At 39.6% G+C, this 24,662-nt stretch overlaps 1 protein-coding gene across 1 annotated transcript in view; it reads right to left on the reverse strand.

Annotated features, from left to right (window-relative positions):
• Positions 1–6,768: 6,768 nt before the first annotated feature.
• Positions 6,769–24,662, reverse strand: part of LOC135210144 (V-type proton ATPase 21 kDa proteolipid subunit c''-like) — a 95,889-nt gene continuing 77,995 nt past the window's right edge. Inside the window, exons 5-7 of the mRNA XM_064242963.1 lie at positions 21,746–21,875; positions 14,792–14,907; positions 6,769–7,792 (exon numbers count right to left, since the gene is read on the reverse strand). Of these exons, the coding sequence (XP_064099033.1) occupies positions 7,760–7,792; positions 14,792–14,907; positions 21,746–21,875 (279 nt within the window). The 3' untranslated portion in view covers positions 6,769–7,759. The remainder of the gene's footprint in view (positions 7,793–14,791; positions 14,908–21,745; positions 21,876–24,662) is intronic.

The raw sequence follows: 24,662 nt of genomic DNA on the forward strand, positions 1-24,662 counted from the left end.
TTTTCCCTCAAACGTCATGTCATAAAAGATCGGACTTGGCGTATCTGCGTAGATTTCTGTCGCTTAAACAAGGAAACGACTCCCGATAGTTTCCAGTGCCATGTACCGACGACATCTTATCTCTGTTAGGTTAGAATAAATTTTTCACCAGCTTGGACTTACTTTAAAAGCTTTTACCAGATACCATTACCTAAGTGATTGTACCTCATACTCCGTTTTCAGCACACTCAGGGGACATTATCAATTTTTTACGTATGCCTCCGGCTTACGTTGCGCCCCAATTACAATATAGTGTTTGGAGACTTTTAGGGGATAACCTACATGCCTATATGGATGATCTTGTAATCTTTTCTAATACCTTAGAAGTACATTCACATAAAGTAGAGCTAGTGCTACAGAGACAAAGACAAATAATCTCAGAGTAAAATATCTAAATGTGAGTTTTTAAAACCGAACATGTTTATCTAGGTTTTATGTGTCTGGTCAAGGTCTTAAAAGTAGTCCATGGTAAGGTGTCGGCTATTCATATTTTTCCGGTACTTATTAACGTAAAAGGGAGATACAGCACTTTTGCGCTGTAGTGTATTAACAATCGTATGTAAATATGTAACTCTTCAATCATGACAGCTCCTTTAACAGATCTTACGAAGAAGAGCGTAGATTTATGCAGTTTTGACATCCAATGTATAACAATTCCAATTTTTCACCTTTATTATGGTTAGACAGAATTTTAAAATTTCAGCATTGCATGTGGGAGCATCCTTTTCCCACTCTGCCATCTCTTCTTCAAACCCTCAAGCTACCAATCTTGCTTTACACATCCTTTCCCCCCCTTTTATCTTTTCAGTTACTATCCATCTTGTAGATATAGCTTTTTGTCCAACATCATTTACCTCCTCATATACCTGGTTATCTCTCCAACTTTGAAGTTCTTTTTCTTTAGCTTCCATTATGCTTCTATTTTCAAATCCCAGCAACACCTCTTCATCTTCAATTTTTTCTACCTGACTATAATCCCTCAAGTTAACCCACCCTTTGTCACCTGACTGTGAGTCTTGTACATTGTACGAATCAGCCCATGCTTGGCTTGATCTTTTTCCTGCAAGACCTAATATAGTCCATTCCTCTACTTGTCCTGTATCATTGTTTATAGCTCTAACTCTATTTCCCTTTTTGAATTTTGGTATCTCTTCCATTAACTCACCTTCTATTGACCCACTTTCCCCGGTATCTTCCACTGTTTCCTCTATCACCTCTCTTTCTATAGTCTCTTCTGCGTCTGCATTCCTTCTCCCACCTACTATTATCTCCTCTCCTTCTTGCCATTCTACTTTCCCTTCATTTGGGCCATCTGATCTACCTTTCACACCATGGGATTTATCTATTCTAGCCGATATCTCTTCTGTATCTGGTGATCGTCGTTGAATCCTTGTCACATGTATCCTAGCTACTTCTCTTAAAGAATCCCCATGTTTAACTATTATTGTTTTCCCCGATACTCCCACTACCTGAACAGGTCCTCTCCATTCATTTTCATTTCCCCTCTTATAGAATACCTCATCTCCAACCACTGCTTCTTCAAATTTATGTTCTCTGATGTTTTTGTTTAACGCTATTCTTATTTTATTACAAGACTCATTTTTAATGAGTCTTGTAATAAATGCTTCTCTGGCCTTGTGCATTGCATTCAGTGTGTCCCTTACCATACCCTCTTCCATCCCTTTTTCTCTGCTTGCAGGACTTGAACTTTCTTCTCCCATTAGGTTAGGCAGTGAAGGGTTTTCTCCAAATACTAATTGGTTGGGAGAGAAACCTCCATTATTCATTAAGCAGTTCCTAGCACTCACTACCCATTTCAATGCTATGGACCAATCTACTTCCTCTTCCTCCATCATCTTTCTTACACTTCCCTTGATCATGCCTACAGTCTTTTCACATAATCTGTTGCTCCACGGAGATTCTGATACTGTGGCTAATACTTTAATATTCCATCTTTCTGCCATCCTCCTTACTTTTTCATTTTGAAATTCTCCCCCATTAACTGACAATATTTTGGAGGGCGCTCCAAATATAGCAAACCAGCACTCAAAAAGTGTCTTTATTATAGTTTCTGGTTTCTTATCTTTTATCCAACAGGCCTGACATACCTTGTTGCCATATCCACTATTACCAAGAACTTTCTCTCTTCTATCTCTCCCACATCCATCGCTACAACTTCATTAAACGTTTTACTCAAAAGCCTACTACTGGTTTGGCGTTTTTTTTTGTATCTTTTACAAACCTCACAATTTTCAATCAGTTCCATTAGTAACTTTCTTATTTCCTCTTTTTCTTTTTCGATTAACCCATTACTCCATTGTGCTTCCTCTGTTAGCTTCCATATTTTATCTCTACTTCCATGACCAAACTGTAAATGTAATTTCCTCATTGTGTTCTTAATTTCCCTCAGATTCTTTCCCTTCCAACCCTCCAGTAATAATTCTTCTACCTTCCTCCTCCTTATAGGTACTCTTAAATGACCCTGTTCGTCTTCTCTTAACTCAACTTTCATTCCACCTAATACTTCTATTATGACAATTTTCTTTTAAATTTAGGGTCATACCCATTTTACTCATGGTTTGCTTACCTATCAGCCAGGGTATATCACCCTGCAGAATTTCTGTCTTCAAATAAAACTTTCTGTTTTTTAGTATCACAGGTATTTCTATTATTCCTTTGGACTTATAAGATGTCTCACCAAAATTAAACACTTTATTAGACTCTGTCCTAGTGTCCCTCATTCTCCTCAACTCTTCCTGACTCAAATCCATGACAATACGTGCTAGTCACAATTCCCCGCAAACTGTTGATTTACACCGTGTCCAAAATTGCATCAACCACCTCCCACTATTTTATTAACTTCTCCTACATAAACCTCTTCTTCTTCTTCTGTCCCAGTTTCTGTTTTCAGCTTCTTTTCTTCTAGTCTTGTTTCAGTTTTCTTCCTATTATGAAAATTCTGAGGACAATCCCTAGCCCAATGCCATTCTGAGCTACATATTGCACATACTGTTACCTTCACTTCTTTGTTTATAGGATTTCTACCACCCCTTCCTCTGTTCCATCTTCCCCGATCTCTGGTTTTCCCTCCCTCTCCCAGAACTGGCATTGCCTTCTGACGAACCCCACCATTCCCGTTCCTCTTTAGTCCCTAATCCCTCAAATAGTCTTTTCATTGTTTGCGACACTGTTCCGTACTCTAGCTTTTCTTGCCCACAAGCCGATAATACCATTTGTTTTTTATTTTCCGTGAGATTTGTTTGCTCTATTACATGATAACCCTTGACTTCCCCTTCAAGCGTGCCTTTCCCCATTGCCCTTTCACACTCAGATGCTGCCTTCTCATATCTAATTAAATAGTCCGCCATCTTTTCACTAGATTCTCTTCTTATCAGAAGGTATCTTTTTATTCTGCCGTAATTCTCAATTACAGTGTCTTTTAGATAGGCTTTATCTAGTTTCTCTAGGATTAACTTTGAACCCTCTGTACCAGGAAGTTTCTCTCTATCTAACGCTTCCACTAGCTCTCGGGCTTTCCCTTTTAAGCTCATTCTCATTTCTATCGCCGGGTATTTTGTATCTTCTCCATACAACAATAGCCAATCTTCGGCTTGACCTTTCCATTCTTTGTATTCTTCTTGTATCCCGCTAAACCTAGGACATTCCCTTCTCCATCTAGTAGTCTCCCTTTGTTCACTGTCGGATCCAGGCATCTTTGATCAACCATGCTCTGCTACTAGTTTGAATTTTAGCCTTGCTTAACCCCTTTTACTTACACAAACGAATAATCTACCCACCTGTACGCTTTCTCCAACTCCAGTATACTCCAGAAATCACCTTAGAACATCAGCACAATAAGACTTACGACCCAAAAACTCCTACCAGACAGAGCTCTCCCCCCTACCAACCACACACCACCAGCACGTGCTTTCAACTACTCCTCATTATTGTTTACATCCCCCCGACGCCGCCGCCATCTTTTCTATGTCGTCACAGCCTATGACATCACAACACAATTTAAATACATCAACAGACACCTTCTAGAATCAACCTTATGCTGTCCATATGTAGGACACCCACCATATTTCAACAATGCATAAAATACCAATAACAATTATACAATATATAATCACCCAGAACACAAGAATCAATACGGGACTGCAAATTGAAATCTGTCCATAGGACAGAAAAAGTTAAGGGGAACATAGTCTCCAGGTGTTCAAATCCAAAGAATCTAAACACCAGATGTTGAGAAGTTGAGAGGTCTCTCCGTCACTGACAGAAGATCCTTCCTCAACGAAATGGACGTACATCCGGTGGGACCCTAAGATCCTTCCAGGAACATAGCCCCTCGACACTGAATCCTACGATGAGCACTCTGCAGAATCCCTCCTATTCACCTCACCCTTCCAGTGTAGCCATAGGAAGTAGAGGGAATAGGTGAGGAAGATTGAAGGCTCTCGCTCACCTTGCTAGCAGAAGTAGCAGAAGTGGGTCATGGGCAGCAACCAAACTGCGGTGATGTCCGTGACGTGAATCTAGGAGAGCGTTCTCACCCTGGAGAAACTCTCTTCCGAGGAGGGTTATGAAACTCTAGCATTGCAGAGACCGGTCGGTCATGCAAACATGACTGTGGTCTGTGTGGCATTGAGCATGCACCTCACTGGCGAGGGCCAATACCATCCTCCGACGCGTTGCAGTCATTGTCGAGGCAGAAACCTCTCAGGGACTGAATGGGTGACTCCCTATCGATCTCTTAGAGTGGACAGTCCCGTGGGACTCTGACGTCAACCCTGGATACCAAGTGATCACTGGCAAGGCGTGAGTCACCTAAGCGACTCACTCCCTTCTTCCACTCCATAACCGAGTCGTGACGGTGAGCGGACTAAGCGTCATCGACTCTAGATGCACACGAATCCGTAGATTGACGTGCACTCGAGGTATCTCAAGTATAAGTGCCTGACATGGAAGTAGTCTGAGGGGCAGAACCTCTAGGACTAGCAGCTGAAGTGTGAACCAAAGTTTGCACTTCTACAGCTCCCAACATGCTAGACCCTGGGGACAGAGAGCCTTAGAAGTCGAAGGGCAGAAGTAGAAGAAAAATATGATAATTACTAAGAGAACATGATGACACTTAACGAGTTCTGTTCCTCCTAGACTTCTTCTCCAAATTCGGCAAGACTTCTTCTACAAGATGAGGCATATTTACCAGCAGAAGTAGAGTTAACAATCACAGGGCAGCTATGAAGGCGTTCTACAGTGACGAAACTCCAGGATAACCATCTACTGCTGTAATTACAGTGGACCCCCCATATTCGCATTCTCTGGATTTGTGGACTCATGCATTTGTGGATTTCTCTCTAGAACATTTCCACCCAAATATTTACAGAAAATTCGCCTATTCGCAGTATTTTTCTATGAAAAATATCCAAAATTCCTGGTTTTTTAATCAATTTCATCATAAAATGCACTTTTGGGATAAAACTATTAAAAAAACGAGGTATAAACACTTTTAGTGGGTTTTTCTTGAGTTTTAACTAAAAAAATAGGAGGTTTGAAGCATTTTTATAGGGATTCCAACTATTCGCAGGTTCTAACTATTCGCGGGGGGTCTGGTACACATCCCCCGCAGATACGGGGGTACCACTGTACCTATCACCACTGTTAGCCTGTAAAAGAAAGAAAATACGATTATAACATAAGGATACTCTCACTCTCATCCAAGGGCACTGCCCTCCAAAATTAGAGGAGATCCCTCAAACACCAATACCACACGACCCTCACTCTCTTCATCCAATAAGCTAAGCTAGCGAAAGGACGATAGAGAATAGGAAATATCGGAAGAAAACAAAGGGCAAACCTCCGAAGTTCCCCTCCGTAATTTCAAAGCGTAAGCATAAATTTCAAATAAACACGCTTTCACCCTGACATTAAAGGGAAAAAATATGTAATAAGGGGGTAGGCACAACCTTGCCACCGACCTTTAACACACAGTAGAGAGCCAGCTAGCTAGGCTATCACAAAACGTGGGTTTGTATATTAATAAAGTCAATTAATTATTTACATCAAACACAATTATACATATATTCATTCAAAGTAATAAAAGAAAGATCCCACCAGGAAAACTGTGATTAACGGCTAGTCATCATGAGCTCACAAACATACGTCTTCATTGGAAGACAGCAGAAAGCAAAGTGGAGTGTTTACATCCAGGCAGGCGGGTCTACCTGCCTACCAGATGGCAGTTATAGCCTAACCACCTTGTTCAAGAATTTAACAGCTGTATTCCAGCCTACGCTGAAAGTAATCCCTAAAGTAAAGGACCTCAGGTGTGTATATTGTGTAGGAACAAAGGTTGGTAATCATGTACGAACAAAAAAAAAAATGCTTCATCTTAGGAAAAAAAATACTATACTAACGCAAAAAAAGTTAAAGCTGTTCTCCCAGATGACCCAGTTGATTATTCTGGAAGATCAGAAGACATCTAAGCAAACATGAAGTTTGGCTGCTAAAAAGACTTCTCAAGAAAAAATTCAGCCCAAAAAAGCCTTCCTTGCAACAGTTCACAGTAAGCTTCAAGAAACAAAAGTTGTTAGCACCAGGATCTACTTTTACTCTTGGTGTACTTGACCTAACTTAGTTTTCAAGAGCCTATAATTAAAACCGAACCACAGCTACTGTAAGAACTGCCATAAATTATCCAAGGAAAATCATATAATATACAAAACCAATAATCCAGTTATTTATTAATTTCATATTCACATTAAATTACCCAAAATAAGTTGGGGTTTACAGACCTAACACAAAAGCAATAGATATATGTATTTACAATGTACAAAAAGTACTTCATGCATCATTCACAAGACTTGGAATGTATTCTAAAGATCAATTGATACAAAACACAAACTAAATTTCAGCGCAATAAATTACTGTACACAACAAGTATTCTCTTACTGAATATTCATCACAACACTTTTAGTTATACTTGACACCTTACAGAAAATAAAAATGAAAAATCAGAAATGAAGTAAGGTAATTACATATGACCTTCCTGCTAGAATAAAATCAAGCATATACCATTAGACCTCTAGAAGTTGTAAATGAGCCACATAAAAGAACTGTATACATCCAAAAAAAAATAGGCACACAATGAAAGGCTGCCATTTTCAACAGCATACCATGATACTGACTTAAAAATCAAACATCATCTATCATAGATCTCAGAAGTACTGTAAATGATGTCATAGCAAAAAAAAAAAGGCATGTGAAAAAAATATAATCCCATCATTTATTTTGTGCTTAGAAGGGACCTATTATAAAAAAAAAAATGTCAAAACCAGAATATCCTTCGGTAACTAAATTTCTATTATACACTTTAACATACTAAATCTAATACAAACGTCAGTCATTTCCATAAATAAGCAATGCTTGCTTAATTCAAATACTGTACGTACTGTACATGTCTTTTGATAAAAACATGAAGTACTGCATAATTATGACATCTATTCTGCTGACAAAAATAATTACTTTTCTATAAATGGAGATATTTACCAATTCCTCCAAAATAATGCAAATATACAATAGAACATATGTAACTGTTGGTTTTAAAATTATCTCTCCATAGTAAATTGTGTAAGTGATGGAACGATTCACAAATCTAATCAACAGAATCTTTTAGGTTCCTTGACTGATTATGATCAGTTAATTCAGTTGTATAAGTTTATGCTTTGTCTCCCATCTTGGCTTTAGATATCTGCAATAGAAAAATATAATTAGTAAGAACTACTCTGTAAAAACCTAATAATAATAAACTATGAAATGTGAGAACTACGAATTACTCTAACTAGTAGTACATAAGAACCTATGTATTATCATAAATAAAAAGTTTAACTACCATAGAATTAGCATGAGTAAAAGCTCAAAATATTCACTATCGTTACTTATAAAATAAATTTACTGTTTAATATATATAATTTATTTATAATATGATATTGTTATGATACAATAAAGTTTTGTACATACTTACCTGGCAGATATATACTTAGCTATAGACTCCGTCGTCCCGACAGAAATTCGAATTTCGCAGCACACACTACAGGTAGGTGAGGTGATCTACCGCCCTGCCGCTGGGTGGCAGGAACAGGAACCATTCCTGTTTACAAATCAAATTTTCTCTTCCACCTGTCTCCTGAGGGGAGGCTGGATGGGCCATTAATTGTATATATCTGCCAGGTAAGTAAGTACAAAACTTTATTGTATCATAACAATATCATTTTTGTACACTCAACTTCCCTGTCAGATATATGCTTAGCTGATTCACACCATTGGTGGTGGGTAAGAGACAGCTATTTACTGAATTGACAGGTAAACAACATACATTGTAGGTAATAAATAAAACCTTGGTTCCTACTTGTTTAGGCGGAAGACTTCATGGCTACTGCCTAGGAGTCTGCTTCGCCTCAAGAGCCTCAGCGAGGATGTGACCTCTGGCTAAGAGTTCTTGTGGGTCTGTCGATGGGGTCTTATCCACTTACTCGACAGAGCCTGATGGCATTTGTCAATGGGGTCTTATCCTCTTACATGACAACACACCTTGCCTAGTGGCATAATTAAGGAGCACAACACTAATCCCGATCACCTGATCCTAACACAAGGGTTAGTACTTAAATTGAAAAGAGTTATCCCCAAACTCCTTTCAAACAACCCAAAGAAAAACTCGACGTTAAATAAAATTTAACTCACTAGTTAAGGATCAGTATCGGCTCCCTATCCCAGCAACGTATCCGCAGACACGTATAAACCAAGAGAGAAGGATCTCTCGTAGGTTATCTTGACATCCTTCGTGTAATGGGAAGTCAACACAGAGTTGTATCTCCCGTATGTGACAGCTAATATGTCCTTTATGACACATTGTTATGGAAAGAACAAGAATTCGCAAAAACTCACACTTCATGCGCTTTTAATTCTCAGCTGTTTGAAGGAATCATCAAGGCACTTATCAAGTGCTTTGGAGATCACACTTGTCTCAAAGAAGGCCAGGGCATTCTTTGATATGGCTCTCTTCTGGATGAAGCCTGGAGCCTGGCTGGCGTCTCGCTGGCGCCTAGCGCCTGGCTGGCGCATTACTCTCGGCCGGCGCCTGGCACCTGGCTGGCGCTTCTGGCGCCTGGCTGGCTCCTCACCACTTGCTGGAGCTTCAAGCTTGGCTGGAGTCTCGAGGCTGGCTGGCGATGTCCACATCGGACACTCTCACCTGTCCGATCTGTTTGCCTCTGGCGCATTTGTGCCAAGTTGGAGGCCCGCTCCTTCTCCGCATCAGACAATAAACGCGTTCATTCGAGCTATCTGTCTCTGGCGTTTTTCGCCTGTTTGGCATTTGGCACCTGGTTGGTGCTTCGTTGCCCGAGGATCCTGAACAAACCACAATAGTTTATCAGGAGACTGGAGAAGGGTGGAAGGAACTCTTCTACCTGGAGCCTCTGGCCTAGGACGGGGGGAGGCGCTTGTAGCCAGTTACATCCAGTAGACGATAGGATATCTAAACAGGACAAGAGAGAAGAAAGAGTCTTCCTCCGAGGAGGATCCTTTGTGAGTGCTTCCGTTGCTAACGAGATCTATTCCTTGCAGAATCTTCCCTTTCCTTGCCCGAAGGAGGGGAAGGAGCCTGGAAGTTGAAGAAGACTCTGAGCCGAAAGTGGGCGAACCCAGGGCTTTCTTGGCTCTTATCGTGTCCCTCTGAGTACCTTCTGGAAAGCGCTTCGAGCCCTCATCACACCCCAAAGACTCTGTAGGCAAACGTTAAGCCATTTCTTCTGCTGAAGATAAAACTTACATACCCTGTCTGGGCAAAAAGACCCTTCTATCTCTTCCCTTATCAATTGGGAAAGTCCCTTGACTTCAAAGCTCTGAGCCAGGATTAGAAGGGTTTTAGTTCCTTGCCAGACATACTATGCTGGCAAGAACCAATCGACGAGTCTCCATTGAATCTGATGCGAGATTCCAATACACAAAAATTCACTTGTCTTCTTGGTAGTTGGTAAGGTCAAGAGAAAAAATGAATTCCCTCATAAAATTTCTAAAAGAAGCTTGATGAGGAGAGGTTCCAACTTGTCGGAACACGGAATCTGCGGGCCACGAAAAGATCTCAACTTGAAGTACATGATATCCTACTCTTGGTCGTATTGAGGTATCGTATAAGATCCCGAAGATCTTAGTCCTCTGCTATCTCTAAGTCCCTTTGTAGAGACAGAGTATAGCCTGCTACTGTATTCTTTGATAGCAGATATATATAAAGGTGATTCTTCTCTCAGAAAGGGAAGAAAACCGCCATGTGGATCACAGAGGTATCGGAAGAGGACAGTTTCCTCATTCAACCCAGCACGATCTGCAACACTTCTTTGTCTTGGCCATGACACTTGTCATTCAACTTGAAAAATCCTCTCATTCATGTCAACTTCTCGTCAGTCTGCACGCAGACAAGCTCAGAGTGGAGAGGTTCTTAAGGTCCCTTTCTAAGTGAGGCTGATAGAGTAGACCGACTCTCTTGGGAAAGCCTTTAGAAAAGTGCTGTAAGAAGGACGTGACCTCTGTGAATCCAGCCTCTCGAAGGCCAAAATGGGGCGAAAAGCATCATCCTCTCTTCCTCTGATGCCAGGAATCATCTTAATATATCTGTTAAGAATTTATATATAGGGGAAAAAAGACTAATGTTTATTCCCCTTTCAAACTAAAGGATGGCATATATTGCTACTGCTCTTGGATCGAGAATAAGGAAGCAGTCTAGAGGAAGCCTCTTCGTCTTCAACATTGCGAAGAGATCTATGAAGAAGACGTCTCGCAGGTTTCCACAACTCTCTTTCCAACTAATATTAGACAGACGTTAATAGTTATTATTGTCGATCGAGAAGGTTCTCACGGACGTGCAACATCGTGCAGCGAACCTCTTAAGGATCGTTACGTTCCGTGTCTGTGTTCCAAACAGGTTCTCTCTTGTTAACACGAACAGGGATGAAAAAAGAGATTCTCGATGCTCCTTGAGATATGAGAGAGCTGTGGAATTGGCCTAATTAATTTAAAAATTAATTTCGTCCCTCCTTGGGATCGAACCCCCCTCCAGTTAGACGGGGAACGAAATCAGGAACGAATCGTGACGTTACCAAGCCTGCTGTTAGAGAGGCTACTGAACCCTTCGGTTAACAACTCGCTATATCCAGAAATTATCAAGTCACCTAAATTGCTTGCAATTCTTTTAGACTATGTGCCAGAACATCTGTACCTCTGTCATGGTACCTGGCACCCTCTCATAAGTTATTTCCGTTTCTTGGTAGGAAAAAACTTTATAGGCGTAATATAGTCCATTCAGGGAAACAAACTTCTGCCACGAAGAAAATGGTTCCCATCAGACTCATCCATCTTCTCACTGAGCATGCTCCTTTCTCTAATAAGGCTATGCTTTCGTAAGCATGAGAGCATTATATAATATAGTGCTCTGCCGCGTTAGAATCCTCTATAATTCTGTTACATTGCGGTAAACAGCATTGAAAGGTTGCAAGAAATCTTTCTATTGAAAGCTTCTTAGCAAAACACAGACAATGTTATTCATGTTTGCCTACAAATCCCCTCAATTCGAGGCTAAGTCTGTGATTGTAGGGGAGAGATACGGTTAGCCAGTCAATCCCGTAGGAGAGAGAGATGTAACCAACCGCTCATGACCGAGAACTAGATGGTACTGTGTTGGCCTACAGTGACAGCAGTCTTCGTTCGCTGTCTTGCCGTACTTCCTGAGTTGCCAGTTACTCCATTCAATGAAGGAATATGATAAAATTATTATCGAGCCTAAGGAAGTTCTCAATAATGCATATTTAAGCTAAACAAACTTCGTTAAATACAGAAGCTGAGTCGGTGTTGTCGTAACAAACCCTTTAAGCATAGTCCTTACCTAGGAAACTCCTGGAAGGATACAGGGAATTCAGTTGCCAACCATAGAGGTAACTACGTTATGCGCATATGACTTGACCATACAGTAGTCCTATACACCAAATTCTCTACTACATTCTTTCCTCGCCGAGGCAGAGAGAGAATGGAAATTTACTATCTTCGTTCTTTTCGTCAATAGAACGAATTAGTATTAGCCGAAGGAGATCCCAAGTGAGAACCGAGGATCGAAGAGAATCTCTCAAGATTCCTATTCTCTTGGACATAAGGACGTATTCTACGCGTCTATTACCTGGAAGAGCCTCTAATCAATGAATGAGAGCTCCTCCGAATCTTGTCCAAGAGAGCTTATATGCTTACACAATAAGATGTATTGAGATCTTTGTCAATGAGAACTAACCCATTAAGATACAAAGAGTAGTATACATATTTTGTCAATTATGTGTTATGCACTTACTAGACAATACGTTTAATATCTTCCTAAGGAAGAAAGTTAATCCAGGAACTCATTAAGTCTTCGAGATTTCCACAGAAATCGCGGAAGGGACAGGATTCCTGTTCAGATCTTGAGCTTACGGAAGGAAGATTGATGTTCCCTTTCCGCAGTCATTCCTGAACGCCGAATAGATGAGATTCTTATTAAGAAAAACTCCCGTAGCTCTTGCCTCGTCATAATGAGGGAAGAGTATGAATGAAGGAGAGAGTCCACGCTGAGAGGAAGTGCCTGTTACAGCAGTCTTCTGAATATTGGAGAAGGGCTTCTCTCAGTATCAGAATCATCCTGACAAAGGCGACGGCCGCCTGTGCGACATCTTGCGCCTTTGTCAGGAGAAGGCTGATCCTGCTAAAAACTAAAAAGAGAAGCCTCGCGACTGACCTCTCTCTCATAAGGCGATTCGGGATATCCTGGCGCCTTGCGCCTGGAAAGTTCTGCCCGCCTGGAAGGCGACTCGCGCCTGGAACGTTCCGCTTGTGTGGGAGGTTCTGTGCGCCTGGATAGTTCTGAGCGCCTGCTAGGCTCCTCGCGCCTGGAAAGATCCTTATGCCTGCTAAGCTCTACTTGCTTAGAAGGCTCCTTTCACGCTTCTTGGAAGATTGCGAATCAGCAGACAGGAACTCTGGCACCTCGCCCCAGGCTGCTGGAACGCGGCTCGCGCCTGGTTGCTGGAACGCGGGTCGCGCCTGGCTGGCGCTTCTCGCCTGGCTGGAGCCTCATCGGTTGGCTCCTGGCTGGTGCTTCGCTCCTGGTTGGCGCTCAGGGTTCTCTTAGTTTCCAGAGAACGCGATAGATCGTCCAAACTACAAACATGTCCATTCTTTGTCTTTTTGGATGTAAGATGAAGAATCGGAAGAAGAGACGCACTTTTTTTAAGGATGCCTTTGCAATGGCGATCCTTGGCAGTCTGGGATGCTCCAGATCCTGCCGAGGGGACGCCTGATCGGTGGGGATTCTCTGTAACCTCCGTAAGGCTTTCGACATTCCTTCTCCTCTGGGCCTGGGAGCTTGGAAGAGGTCTAGGCCTGGGAGCGAGACAGAGCCGATCAGACGCACCCTCCACTGCACTGGGAACACTATATTCACTTCTTACCTTTTTTAAGAGCTCGCATTTTGAACTCCCTCCATTTATTCTTCAAATTTGCACAAGATGAATTTGTAGTTTCTGTGAGGTAAGAAGTGATGAGGATGCAACAACTACTAGTGCTGTTAATACTCTAACTGCTCTCATTAGCACGAGACTTATTAAAGCTTCTAAAGGAGGCGTTTCTAGTCATATGCTTTCTGACTTCCTTAAGTAGGAAGTTAGTGTGTTTATATTTCCTCAATCAAGTTTTAACAATTCTTACACGTATTAGTGAATAGATATTATTTCCCTTTATTGCAAAATATGTGAGTATCTACCGAAAAATTCGGTAGTTTCACGTAAAATTTTCTTCGAAAATTCGAAGCCAAATTCATTTAAAAAGTTACTAAAAGCGTATGCCAAACCAAAGACCCAGTACTTCCCTGCAAAAGATAGCCCAGAAGATCGATGGCGATGAAAAACGAAAATCAAGTCAGGAGGTACCAACAACGATGTTGTAAGCACCGGTGACAGAGAAAATCTGATTTGTAAACAGGAATGGTTCCTATTCCTGCCACCCAGCGGCAGGGCGGTAGATCACCTGACCTACCTGTAGTGTGTGCCGCAAAATTCAAATTTCTGTCGAGACGGCGGAGTCTAAAGCTAAGTATATATCTGACAGGGAAGTTGAATGTACAAAAGTATATTTTTCATCATTTGTTTCCAAATCTTGATGACGGTTATGCTGAAAAATTGGCAATAACAAAATTTTTATAAGATTCGGTGTTGCTCTGCATATTGGAACTGTACATAATACGTATATGGGTAATATATGCTGAAGAATTATAAAAAACATACAAAATATAAAATATTAACAATCATGAAATGAGTGTCTGGTTATAAAAAGGCAGAGATTGGGAAACAATACCATTCAGGAGGGCTAAAAAAAAAAAAGCTTAAGTACTCAAAGCCTATACTGCAGAGCTGATTATATATGGCAGTGGCTATTCCAACCCTCCAGAATAGTTCACCCCCCCTAAGTGTCTACCACTAATACCCCCATCAGTTATGTTGCTAGTAATTCTGATTAACATACTTTTCCTTCAGTCTTCATAGCATTTATGTAATAATGAAAAAAAAAAAGAATTCACCATTCATGAATGGTTTATCAAATAATTTCTCAGCAAATACCTAACTTTACAATATCCTTACTTATAAAAAGCACACTGCTGCCAGAACAAATTTAAATACATTACCTGTAAAATGCTAACAATCAAACCGAAGAGACCGATGGCACTTCCAAAAATTTCAACAATGAGAATGCGGACAAACAATGATGCATCTGCAGCATCTGCAAGGGCAGCAGAAGATCCTGAAACACAGAGGATATTTCAGTGCTACAATAACTTACTTGGAACATTAAGGGTAAATTGATTCCATAATATTTTAATGATAGAAAATACTTATTTTCACTAAAAGGTGAGCCTTAAATCTAATAGTAAAGTATAACAGCTTTAAAAAAAAAATTCAGAATCTAAGGTATACAACTATCAAGTAATACTATACAATAATTAATATATTATAGCATGAATCAAATTACTTTGCATTCTTAAACAGGAATTTTATTTAATTAAATTACTACAACACATTAAATATTTGCCTATCTAATACTTCCAACAAATTAATTTCAACATAAACTGCTTCACTGGGTTAACAGCCTGTCTGCTCCCCAAACTTGGATTAACTTGCAGGATTGCTTTTGAAGCAAAAACACTTAAAATGATTTCATAAGATGAAAATGACATTTTTATTATAAAATAAGATTTTATGTATACTTACCTCATAGTTACATAGCTATAGTTTCTCTCCGTCAACAACTAGAATTTTAGAAATTCAAAGTAGCGCTAAATTGTTTTGGCTAGGCAATAGCCTGCCCCCACTTACCTGCTACAGGAGGAGAGAGGAACCAACTTGGCATGAAATTCAGTCCCTCCTAACCATGAAAGGGGAAGAGGGAGAGCTTTGAACTCGTAATTGGTAAGTATACATAAAATCTTATTTTATTAATAAAAATGTCATTTTCATGTTGGAGATGGGATCCACGAATAGTCAAATACAGTGCATTATATTAATATATAATGCTTGTTGGTTCCTTACCTTTTAAGAGAGCTGTACAGATGATGACTGCATCTGGATGGTGCTCAACTTAACTTGTAATGATGTGGCTGTACATATAACCAAGAGTCATCCTCTACTTTGTGGGATCCATGCAGCTAAGGAATAGTCCGTAGCTAGCAAGGTCTACACAAAGATACCCCTGCCCAGGGCGCAGTACAACAAATACATCGAAACCAGAGTAAAAATATTGCTGCCAAAAAATATATAACAACAATACTTAACTATTAAAAAGGGCTGAAGGGTATTCTTGGTACATAAATAGTAACCCGTGGGTTTCCCTTATGACTCAATTACCTTACTTAACGCAAAGAGAACAGATTAGGAAGGAACACACCCAACACCAAGCCAGCAACTAAATACTGACCCAGGGTACTGCAGTTAAAGTAAACAGTTTCGATTTTGAGTAGGTAATGAGAAGCGAACACTGCTCTGCAATTACTAATATGTCACTTGGATAATGGAATCTAGAGAGAGGTTATGCTTAAATGAAAGCAAAGTTGCCACTGCTCTCATTTTGCGAGCTTTTACTCTGGCAGAATTAAAATCTGACTCTTTAAACTATGAATGCACCTCCACAAACAGATTTCTCAAGAAGAACGCAAGGGCATACAGTTCCTCACCGAACACCACAGATGATCAGAGGGACCATGGATCTTCTCCGTCCACTGCAGGTAATATTTCAGTGCTCTGAGTGGGGACATAGAGACCTCTCTGTCTTCCGGACCTACCAAGTCAGTAAGACTTTTAATGATGAAAGAACTAGGCCACAGCTGGGATGGGATCTCATTCTTTGCTAAAAATCCCATGTTATTGCATATACACCATTACCTTGAGCAAATCCGATTCTCTTAACTATCGAGATGAGTTCACTTATCCTCTTCACCATGGATAAAGCAACCAAGAACAAGGTTTTCTATGTTAAGTCTCTCCTAGTAGCCACATTCAATGGTTCAAATTGTGGTTTGGACAGCCATTTGAGAACTACAATCCAGGTTCCAAGACATGGTCTTAGGTTCTTTTAAGTTTCTCAGCATCAAAAGATCCGATAAGATCCGAAAGATCTTCATTAGTCACCAGATCTACCCCTCTATACTTAAAGGCCGAACCCAACATTACTTTATAACCCCTGATAGTTGATGTAGAAATGTTCCTGGATGTCCTCAAGTATAAAAGGAAATCAGCAATTTCCGTTTAGACGTCTTAGAATACGAGATGCTTTGCTCCTTTCACCAAAATAGGAAGATTGTCCACTTTGCTTGGTATACTTCACTTGAGGACTTCCTTCTGCATTGAGCATAGCTTTTGCAGCTTGGCTTGAAAAGCTTTTCGCTCGTAAGAGTCATCGGAAAGTCTGTATGTGGTCAGGGCCAGAGTGGACAGACCTTGATGGAACAGTCTGAAGTGGAGCTGTCTGAGTAGGCTGGTCTTCTGTGGTAACAATCCACAGAACCTGTTTCTTGTGGCTTAATTTGTCTGCTAGGAAATTGAATTTCCCCTGGATGAATATTGTTAGGATTCTGGTCTGGTTCCAATCTGCCCATAAAAGAAGGGCTCTTGCCACTTTGCAGGGAGTAAAGGAGTGTGTTCCTCCCTGTTTCTTGATGTAAGATAGAGCTGTTGTATTGTCCCAGTGGACAGTTACTACTCTGTTGTGGACTAGATCTGCAAACTCCAGCAACCCACAGTGGATTGCGGTCAACTTTTTCAAACTGATGTGCCACTCTCTCTGCTGTGCATCCCATGTCCCTGAGACTTCTTTGTCTCCCAGGAGAGCTCATCAACCTAGGTCAGACGTGTCTGAATAGAAAACTAGGTCGGGGCTCAGAGGAAGAAGGGGCTACCTTTCTAACAGTCTGTCTTCTGATCTCCACCGAGACAGGTCCTCCCTTATCTCCGTTGTCACTGGAAACACAAATTTCTTCCTGTTCCAGTTTATCTTGAGGAAGAACTGGAGATTCCTCATCTGTAGTCTTCCCAGTGACAAACTGTTCTATCGAGGATAGGGTACCCAGCAGGCTAATCCAATCTTTCACTGCACACTCTTGAAGGGCAGAAAATGGTCCACCTTCTGTATGCACGACTCTACTCTTTGTGGGGAAAGAAAAGCCTGAAAAGCCACTGAGTTGACCTTCATCACCAAAATAAACTAAATTCTGACAGGGGACTAACTGCAACTTCCTCAAGTTTATCAGAAGGCCCAGTTCCTGCTATTCAGACTAGATGTAGGCATTTCACAATGAGGGCTAAGACATGAGTAAACACTTGAGGGCTGTCAAAAGCCTGAAGCACAGAGCTCAGAATTGGTATACCCTGTTTCTGAGGATGAATAGAAGATACTTCTTTTGAGTTCTGGCGAATCGGGATATAGAAGTACGCATCTTCCATATCAATGGAAATCATCTAGTCCCCCTCTGACGGATGAATGATAAAACCGTCTGATTCATCTCCATCTAAAATTTTGTTTTTGGAACAAAAAGATTTAGAGTACTTATATCTAACACGGGCCTCCAGGCCCCTGATGCCTTAGGGACTACAAATAGTCAGCTGTAGAACCCCGGAGTCAGCAGATCTACTGGCAACTCTATGGCTCTCTTCTGCAAGAGGGACAAAACTTCTCTCGACAGGGCAATGAATCTATCTAAATTCCCTGAGTAGGCACGTCAAAGCTATCGGAGAGCTGGCTAAAGGTGGATCACTCACAAAAGGAATAGACTCAGTTAATGGTGATCCAGTTTTATGGGGCTTGGCTAGCGCCATAAAATCAGCAATTTATGGCACCATAACACACCGAGTTCCGATTATCGGCACCATAAGGTGTCAATAATAGTTATGGTGCCAGAACATAGCTAAAGGAGGTGTCATTAACCGGTTATAGGCATCATAAGTGCCATAAATCTCCAAGTTTTGTTTAATGCTAGAAGGTCTGTTAAAGAGCCCTCATCCAGTGCTGATCATGCCTTGATCTTACAGCCCAAAGCCCCTACAGTCCAAACAAGGAAGCTCACCATTTCAACCATGTAAAAGATATCCTTAATGAGGTGGTCCAATTCTGACACTGAAAAGATTATTTTGGCTAAATTGAACGCCGATCTTTTTGCGGAGTCTATGAGTCCGGAGAAGCCTCCCTGGGTAGAGGCTGACACACCCAAAGAGAGAGCCTCTCTGGTCTCATAACAACGATGTCTCCTAGTAGAAAGATGTGACGGTGGGAAATTAAAGTTCGCCTGTCCCTGTTCCCTCTTCTCCAAAAGCCAAAGGCTAACCTCCTTTAAGGCCTTACAAGATGAAAAAGAGAGAACCATCTTGGGTAACTTGGCAGAATCTATCTAGTTGTCTCTCATGTACGAAGACTGGCAAGGAGTCCGAAAAATTTGCTAGAAAACAACGAAACGACTTGTAGTTCATAGGAGGAGTCTCCTTATCCACTTCTTCCTCTTCTTCCACTGAAGAAACAGGAGACAAGTCTGCTTGTGGCTGAACAGGAGGAGCAGTATGCTTCATGAAGCCTAAAATACTGTTCAGCTTACTCTGTATGGCTGCTTTAGACAGATCCATGGCAACCATTCCTTGAGACACTGTAGGGAGATCAGTTCCAAAAGCTGTAACTGCTGGTTGTTGAACCATAACCTGATCCTCCTGCCCCAATGCGCGTTCCTGTGCCAACGGGCGCTCTTGAATATCTGAAGAAACAGAAGGAAGGACAGAGTCCTCTTCTGCTCTAGAGGGATACACAGGCGCAAACAGACGCTCAGGTGCTGCATGCTTCTTAGAGCTAGGCACATACACAGAGGAAACATCTAGTGAAGAGAGCACAGGAGAATAACACTCCGGTGCCAATGGACGCTCAGAACTTTTCCTGCGTGCGGCCTCATCAGACTTGCACCCAAAGGACAACTTCCTCAATGAGGAAGAACAAATCTTGGAGGAAGGTCTCCTCTCACTATGCGTTCTGGACTTTCACAGAAGCTGCAAGGACGACGCTGGTCCTCTTGTAGAACACTGGCCTTCTTAGGGGGGACATGAGAAGAAGACACATTAAGAGTTTTCCTTTTCAATGGATGAGACTCATCTACAAAGCACCATTGGCATCTGGGGGACGAATTCTCAGAGCCTGACACACTCAAGGAAAGATGAGACACTTCTTTAGAGACGCCTTTCCAATGGTGCTCTGTTGTGACCTGCGATGTATCAACAGGACTGCCTGAGGGGGCGACAGTCTGTGGGCAGAACCTACTGACCTCCCTTGGGCTACCAGTACATATACCTCAACCCAGGTGCTGGGGAATTTGACAGGGACCTTTGCCTATGAGAATCAGCAGGATGAGCAGCCACCTTATCCACAACACTAGCACTGGCACTTACTTCACCACCTACCTTATCCATTAGTCTTGACAGAGGCTCCTAACTTCTCCATTGCTCCATTGCCTGCAGCATAATAAAAAATTTTTTGTCTACCTGCTCTTTGAGGCTGGCAATGTCATCAGGTTCGGGTGCAAGAGAGCCAAGGTTAGGATAAGGTTGAATAGACAAAGATGAGGGAGAAGGCTGATCAGTAGGAGAATTAAAGAAAGAGACATTTCCAGCAGAAATATCCTGACTAGCTAAAAGCTTCTTACTGCTAGCCTTAGAAGCTGCTTTCCTCTTCTTATCCATCTCTTTTTTATTTAAGTGACTGTTCAAGTTTTTCAAGTTTTAGCATCCCACTGAGAACATTCCCTACAAGTCAATTGAGGAAAGCAAGTTTGACCCTTAAAATCAGTGCAAATTGAATGAGGATCATAACATGCTTTAATAAGCCTTGTTTTGTAGCCTTTGCTGCAATACCTAGTACCCTGAGAACTAGTATTGGACACACCGAAATACTACCTAGCTTAAGACTAACACTAAGTCTGATCAAAATAAAAAATTTACAATTTTGAAAAAATAAGTCCTGTCTAAGCTAAATGTTGCTGAAATGGCTACCAAAATATCATCATAGTACTTCATCAAATTGTCCAAAGTCATCGATCCGGAAGTAAATAATTTTTAAAATTCCACTGCTGCTGAATACTGTTGACAGTAACAGCCGGCAGAAACAACTGATTTTCATGCCGAGTATGTTCCTCTCTCCCGCATAGCCAAAAACAAAATAGCACTTCTATTGCAAATTTGAAAAATTCTAGCTGCCAACAGATAGAAACTATAGCTATGTAACTACTTGGTAAGTTGCATATATAAAAATATTTTTGTTTCATACTTTTGCTTTTCTCCTTAATTAATCCAACTTCTAAAAGTGAGGTAATTCACTCTTACCACAGGTCTTTCCAACTGGTTGTTATCAAGACAGTTACTAGAAGTACAGTGGTCCAACCCCCCCCAACCCTATTCGTGGGAGATGTGTACCAGACCCTCCCGCAAATAGTTAAAATCCGGAAATAGTAGGAACCCCTATATAAATGCTGAAAATGGCCTGTTATGTTAGTTAAAACTCAAGAAAATCCCACTATAAAATTTAATACCTGGTTTTTTTAATAGTTTTATTAAAAAATGTGCATTTCATGATGAAATTGATAAAAAAACCCTGGAATTTGAGGATATTTCTCATAGAAAAATACCGCAAATAGGCAAAATTTCCCGCGAATAAGGGGAAGATATGGTCCAGAGAGAAATCAGCGAATGCATGAGATTGCAAATCCAGAGAACGCGAATATGGGGGGGCCCACTGTACACATACAGTAATCCCTCAACTGACCACACTGCTTTTCAGCTACACAAGTATTTTTGCTAAGTAAAATCTATATAATTATACTACATTTCACCGTAATTTTTCAAAGTGAATAAGCATAAATTTAAGTTTAGCTTAGGCAACAAATAAAATGCATTACTGTTAACTGTGGATAACTTTTATATTCAAGTGTAGGCTATACTAAAATGAAGTCTGTTACTTACCAGAAGCTTCAGGAGTATGGCCTTCTGATAAGTTGAGGGGCTATTTTACCTAAATCATTTTCCTTATAATACAAAAATAGCAGGTAAAAAATCTTCATACTTACCAACTATTCCAACAGCGAGACCACAGAAAAGATTGGTGAAACCTACAGTGAGACTTGCTGCAAACATGTAATAGCCAGACACCATATTCTGTTCAATAGTACCTGGATCTTTAATCTGGCTATTGTATTGCTGCAATGGAAAAATAAAACATTCGTATCAATGACACTTTCAGCAAAAGTCTGTACACTTGAGTGAAATGTAATCTGATATGCAATCCACTTCCAACCATAAAGAAGAAAATATCAACACTGAACTTGTCTGATGTTGGCATAAATACAACAAAATTCTAGGTTATTCTTTAAATTCTCTACTGCCCTATCACATGAGGCTTGATTTAGTACTATATTTACAAAAATACATCTGTTTACTTTCATTCTTTCAGTAGTTATCCAAAAAGGTGCACCTCAAGTTTATTGGTACAGTATGAATTTTCCTTTTACTTTCAAAGATAAAATAGGATCTCTTGGAATCATGTGCAGTAAAACCACAATAATCTAGCTACTTTGTATTTAAGCCTAATATGTTGTGAAACTAAACCAGTAGATGGTTTGTCATGAGTGGACTACAGTTACTTATGTGATCCTCTCAAGTTAAAAACATTTGGTTCAAATATCAATTGGTTACAAGGCTGGCATTGGACTACAGTTACTTATGAGATCCTCTTAAGTTAAAAACATTTGGTTCAAATATCAATTGGTTAAAAGGCTGGCATTACTGTACAGTACGGTTTATATTTAGTCTAAATGTATGGTACAGAATTATGGTACTACTATAATTTTACCAAAGAACAGTACAGCATGATTCAGGTACACAAATAATGGGCAAAACTCTGTACTGTACCATACCTTAGCTGGAATAGATCACTAAGCAATTACTACTAATGAAAATTTGGCCATTTCAGCGACTGGACTAGTAGATCACTAAGGTAACTAACATTTTAGTTTACAACATACCATGCATATGCATGTCTGTGTGTAATTCTTGAAGTAACATGTTTTAGTATTTACTGATGAAGATTATCTTTCTGGTCTATTACAGTTGTCCTATTCGACTGGGTGGTTTTATAGTTTTTGGTTCCTCGTTACATCCTGCCTCCTCAGGGATCCATCAATTTTTCTTACTATGTGCGCTGTTTCCAGGAGCACACTCTTCTGCATAAGTCCTAGGAGCTATTCAGCATATAATTTCTCCAAGTTCCTTTTCAGGGATCTTAGGATTGTGCCTAGTGTCCCTATGATTATGGATACAATTTCCAATGGCATATATATATATATATATATAGTATGTATATGTGTATATAAAACATATACAGGCAGTCCCCGGGTTACGACGGGTTTGGCTGATGACGTTCCGAGATTAAGGCACTTTTCAATTATATTCATCAGAAATTATTTCCAGGGTTACGACACCTACAACGCTCATCTAGCAAAAGAAATATGACACCAAAAATGCAAAATAATCAATATTTAAAGGTTTTTTATGTAAAATACAATAAGAATGCAGTTTACATACTTTTAAATGCACCCAAAGTAATAAAAGTAAGGTTTTCTTAGGATTTTTGATGATCCGGCTTACAACGATTTTCAGGTTACAACGCGTCTCAAGAACGGAACCGCTGTCGTAACCCGGGGAATGCCTGTATATATATGTATATGTATATATATGTATGTATATATATATATATATATATATATATATATATATATATATATATATATATATATATATATATATATATATATCATGAATAACTTGATCACGAAGTATATAAAACATGATGCTATGTATAAATAAAGGTTTTTTTGCCACAAAAGGAAAAAAATGAAAAAACGAGTTAGCCAAGTACTTTCGGTCCTATTCGGACCCTTTACTGAGGGTCCGAATAGGACCGAAAGTACTCGGCTAACTCATTTTTTCATTTTTTTCCTTCGTGGCAAAAAAACTTTTATTCTTATATATACATCATACATACTACAATATTAATATATATATATTATATATATATAGATAGATATATATATTATAATATTAATTATTATATAATATATAGATATATATATTATACATGTATATATATATATATATATATATATATCTATTATATATATATCTATATATATAATATAAAAATTTATATATGTATATATATATATAAATTATATATATATATATCTATATTTACATGTATTATATATATATATGATATATATATATATATATATATATATATATATATATATATATGTATTATATATATACAGTATATATATATATATATATATATATATATACTATATGATATATATTGATATATCCATATATATATATATATCATGTATAGATATATATATATATATATATAGATATTATATATATATATTATAAATATATATATATAATTATACATGTTATATATATATATATATATATATATATATATATATACATATATATATATACAGTAGACCCTTGACTCACGAACGCATTGACCCACGTACAACTCGATCCCCGACCAAAATTATAGGTAAAATTTCACCCTTGACCTACGAACTAACTTTGAGATACGAACAAAAAAAATGCGGAAAATAAAAATTCTGTTTGGGTCATGAACTAATTTTGAGACATGAACATTTGAAAAATGCTGGAAATTTCTGGAAAATAACAATTCACTTTGTTTCACAAACTAATTTTTAGACACAAACATTTGAAAAATGCGCGAAATCGCCCAGCACACGTGAGAGCGTTTGAGTTGCCATGGGAACAGCCATCCTCCAGCCGCCCACGCACGGCGTCACCCACGCATCGCTCTTTGTCTCATCTCATTGTGTGCAAGACGTTCGTCAATTCGCTTAGCATTTTTTGCGCTAAAACTTGTGATTTTCTTCATAATGGGCCCTAAGAAGTGAAGAGTGGTGG

This window comes from Macrobrachium nipponense, chromosome 39, assembly GCF_015104395.2.
Source record: "Macrobrachium nipponense isolate FS-2020 chromosome 39, ASM1510439v2, whole genome shotgun sequence".
In the NCBI taxonomy this organism is placed as follows: Eukaryota; Metazoa; Arthropoda; class Malacostraca; order Decapoda; family Palaemonidae; genus Macrobrachium; species Macrobrachium nipponense.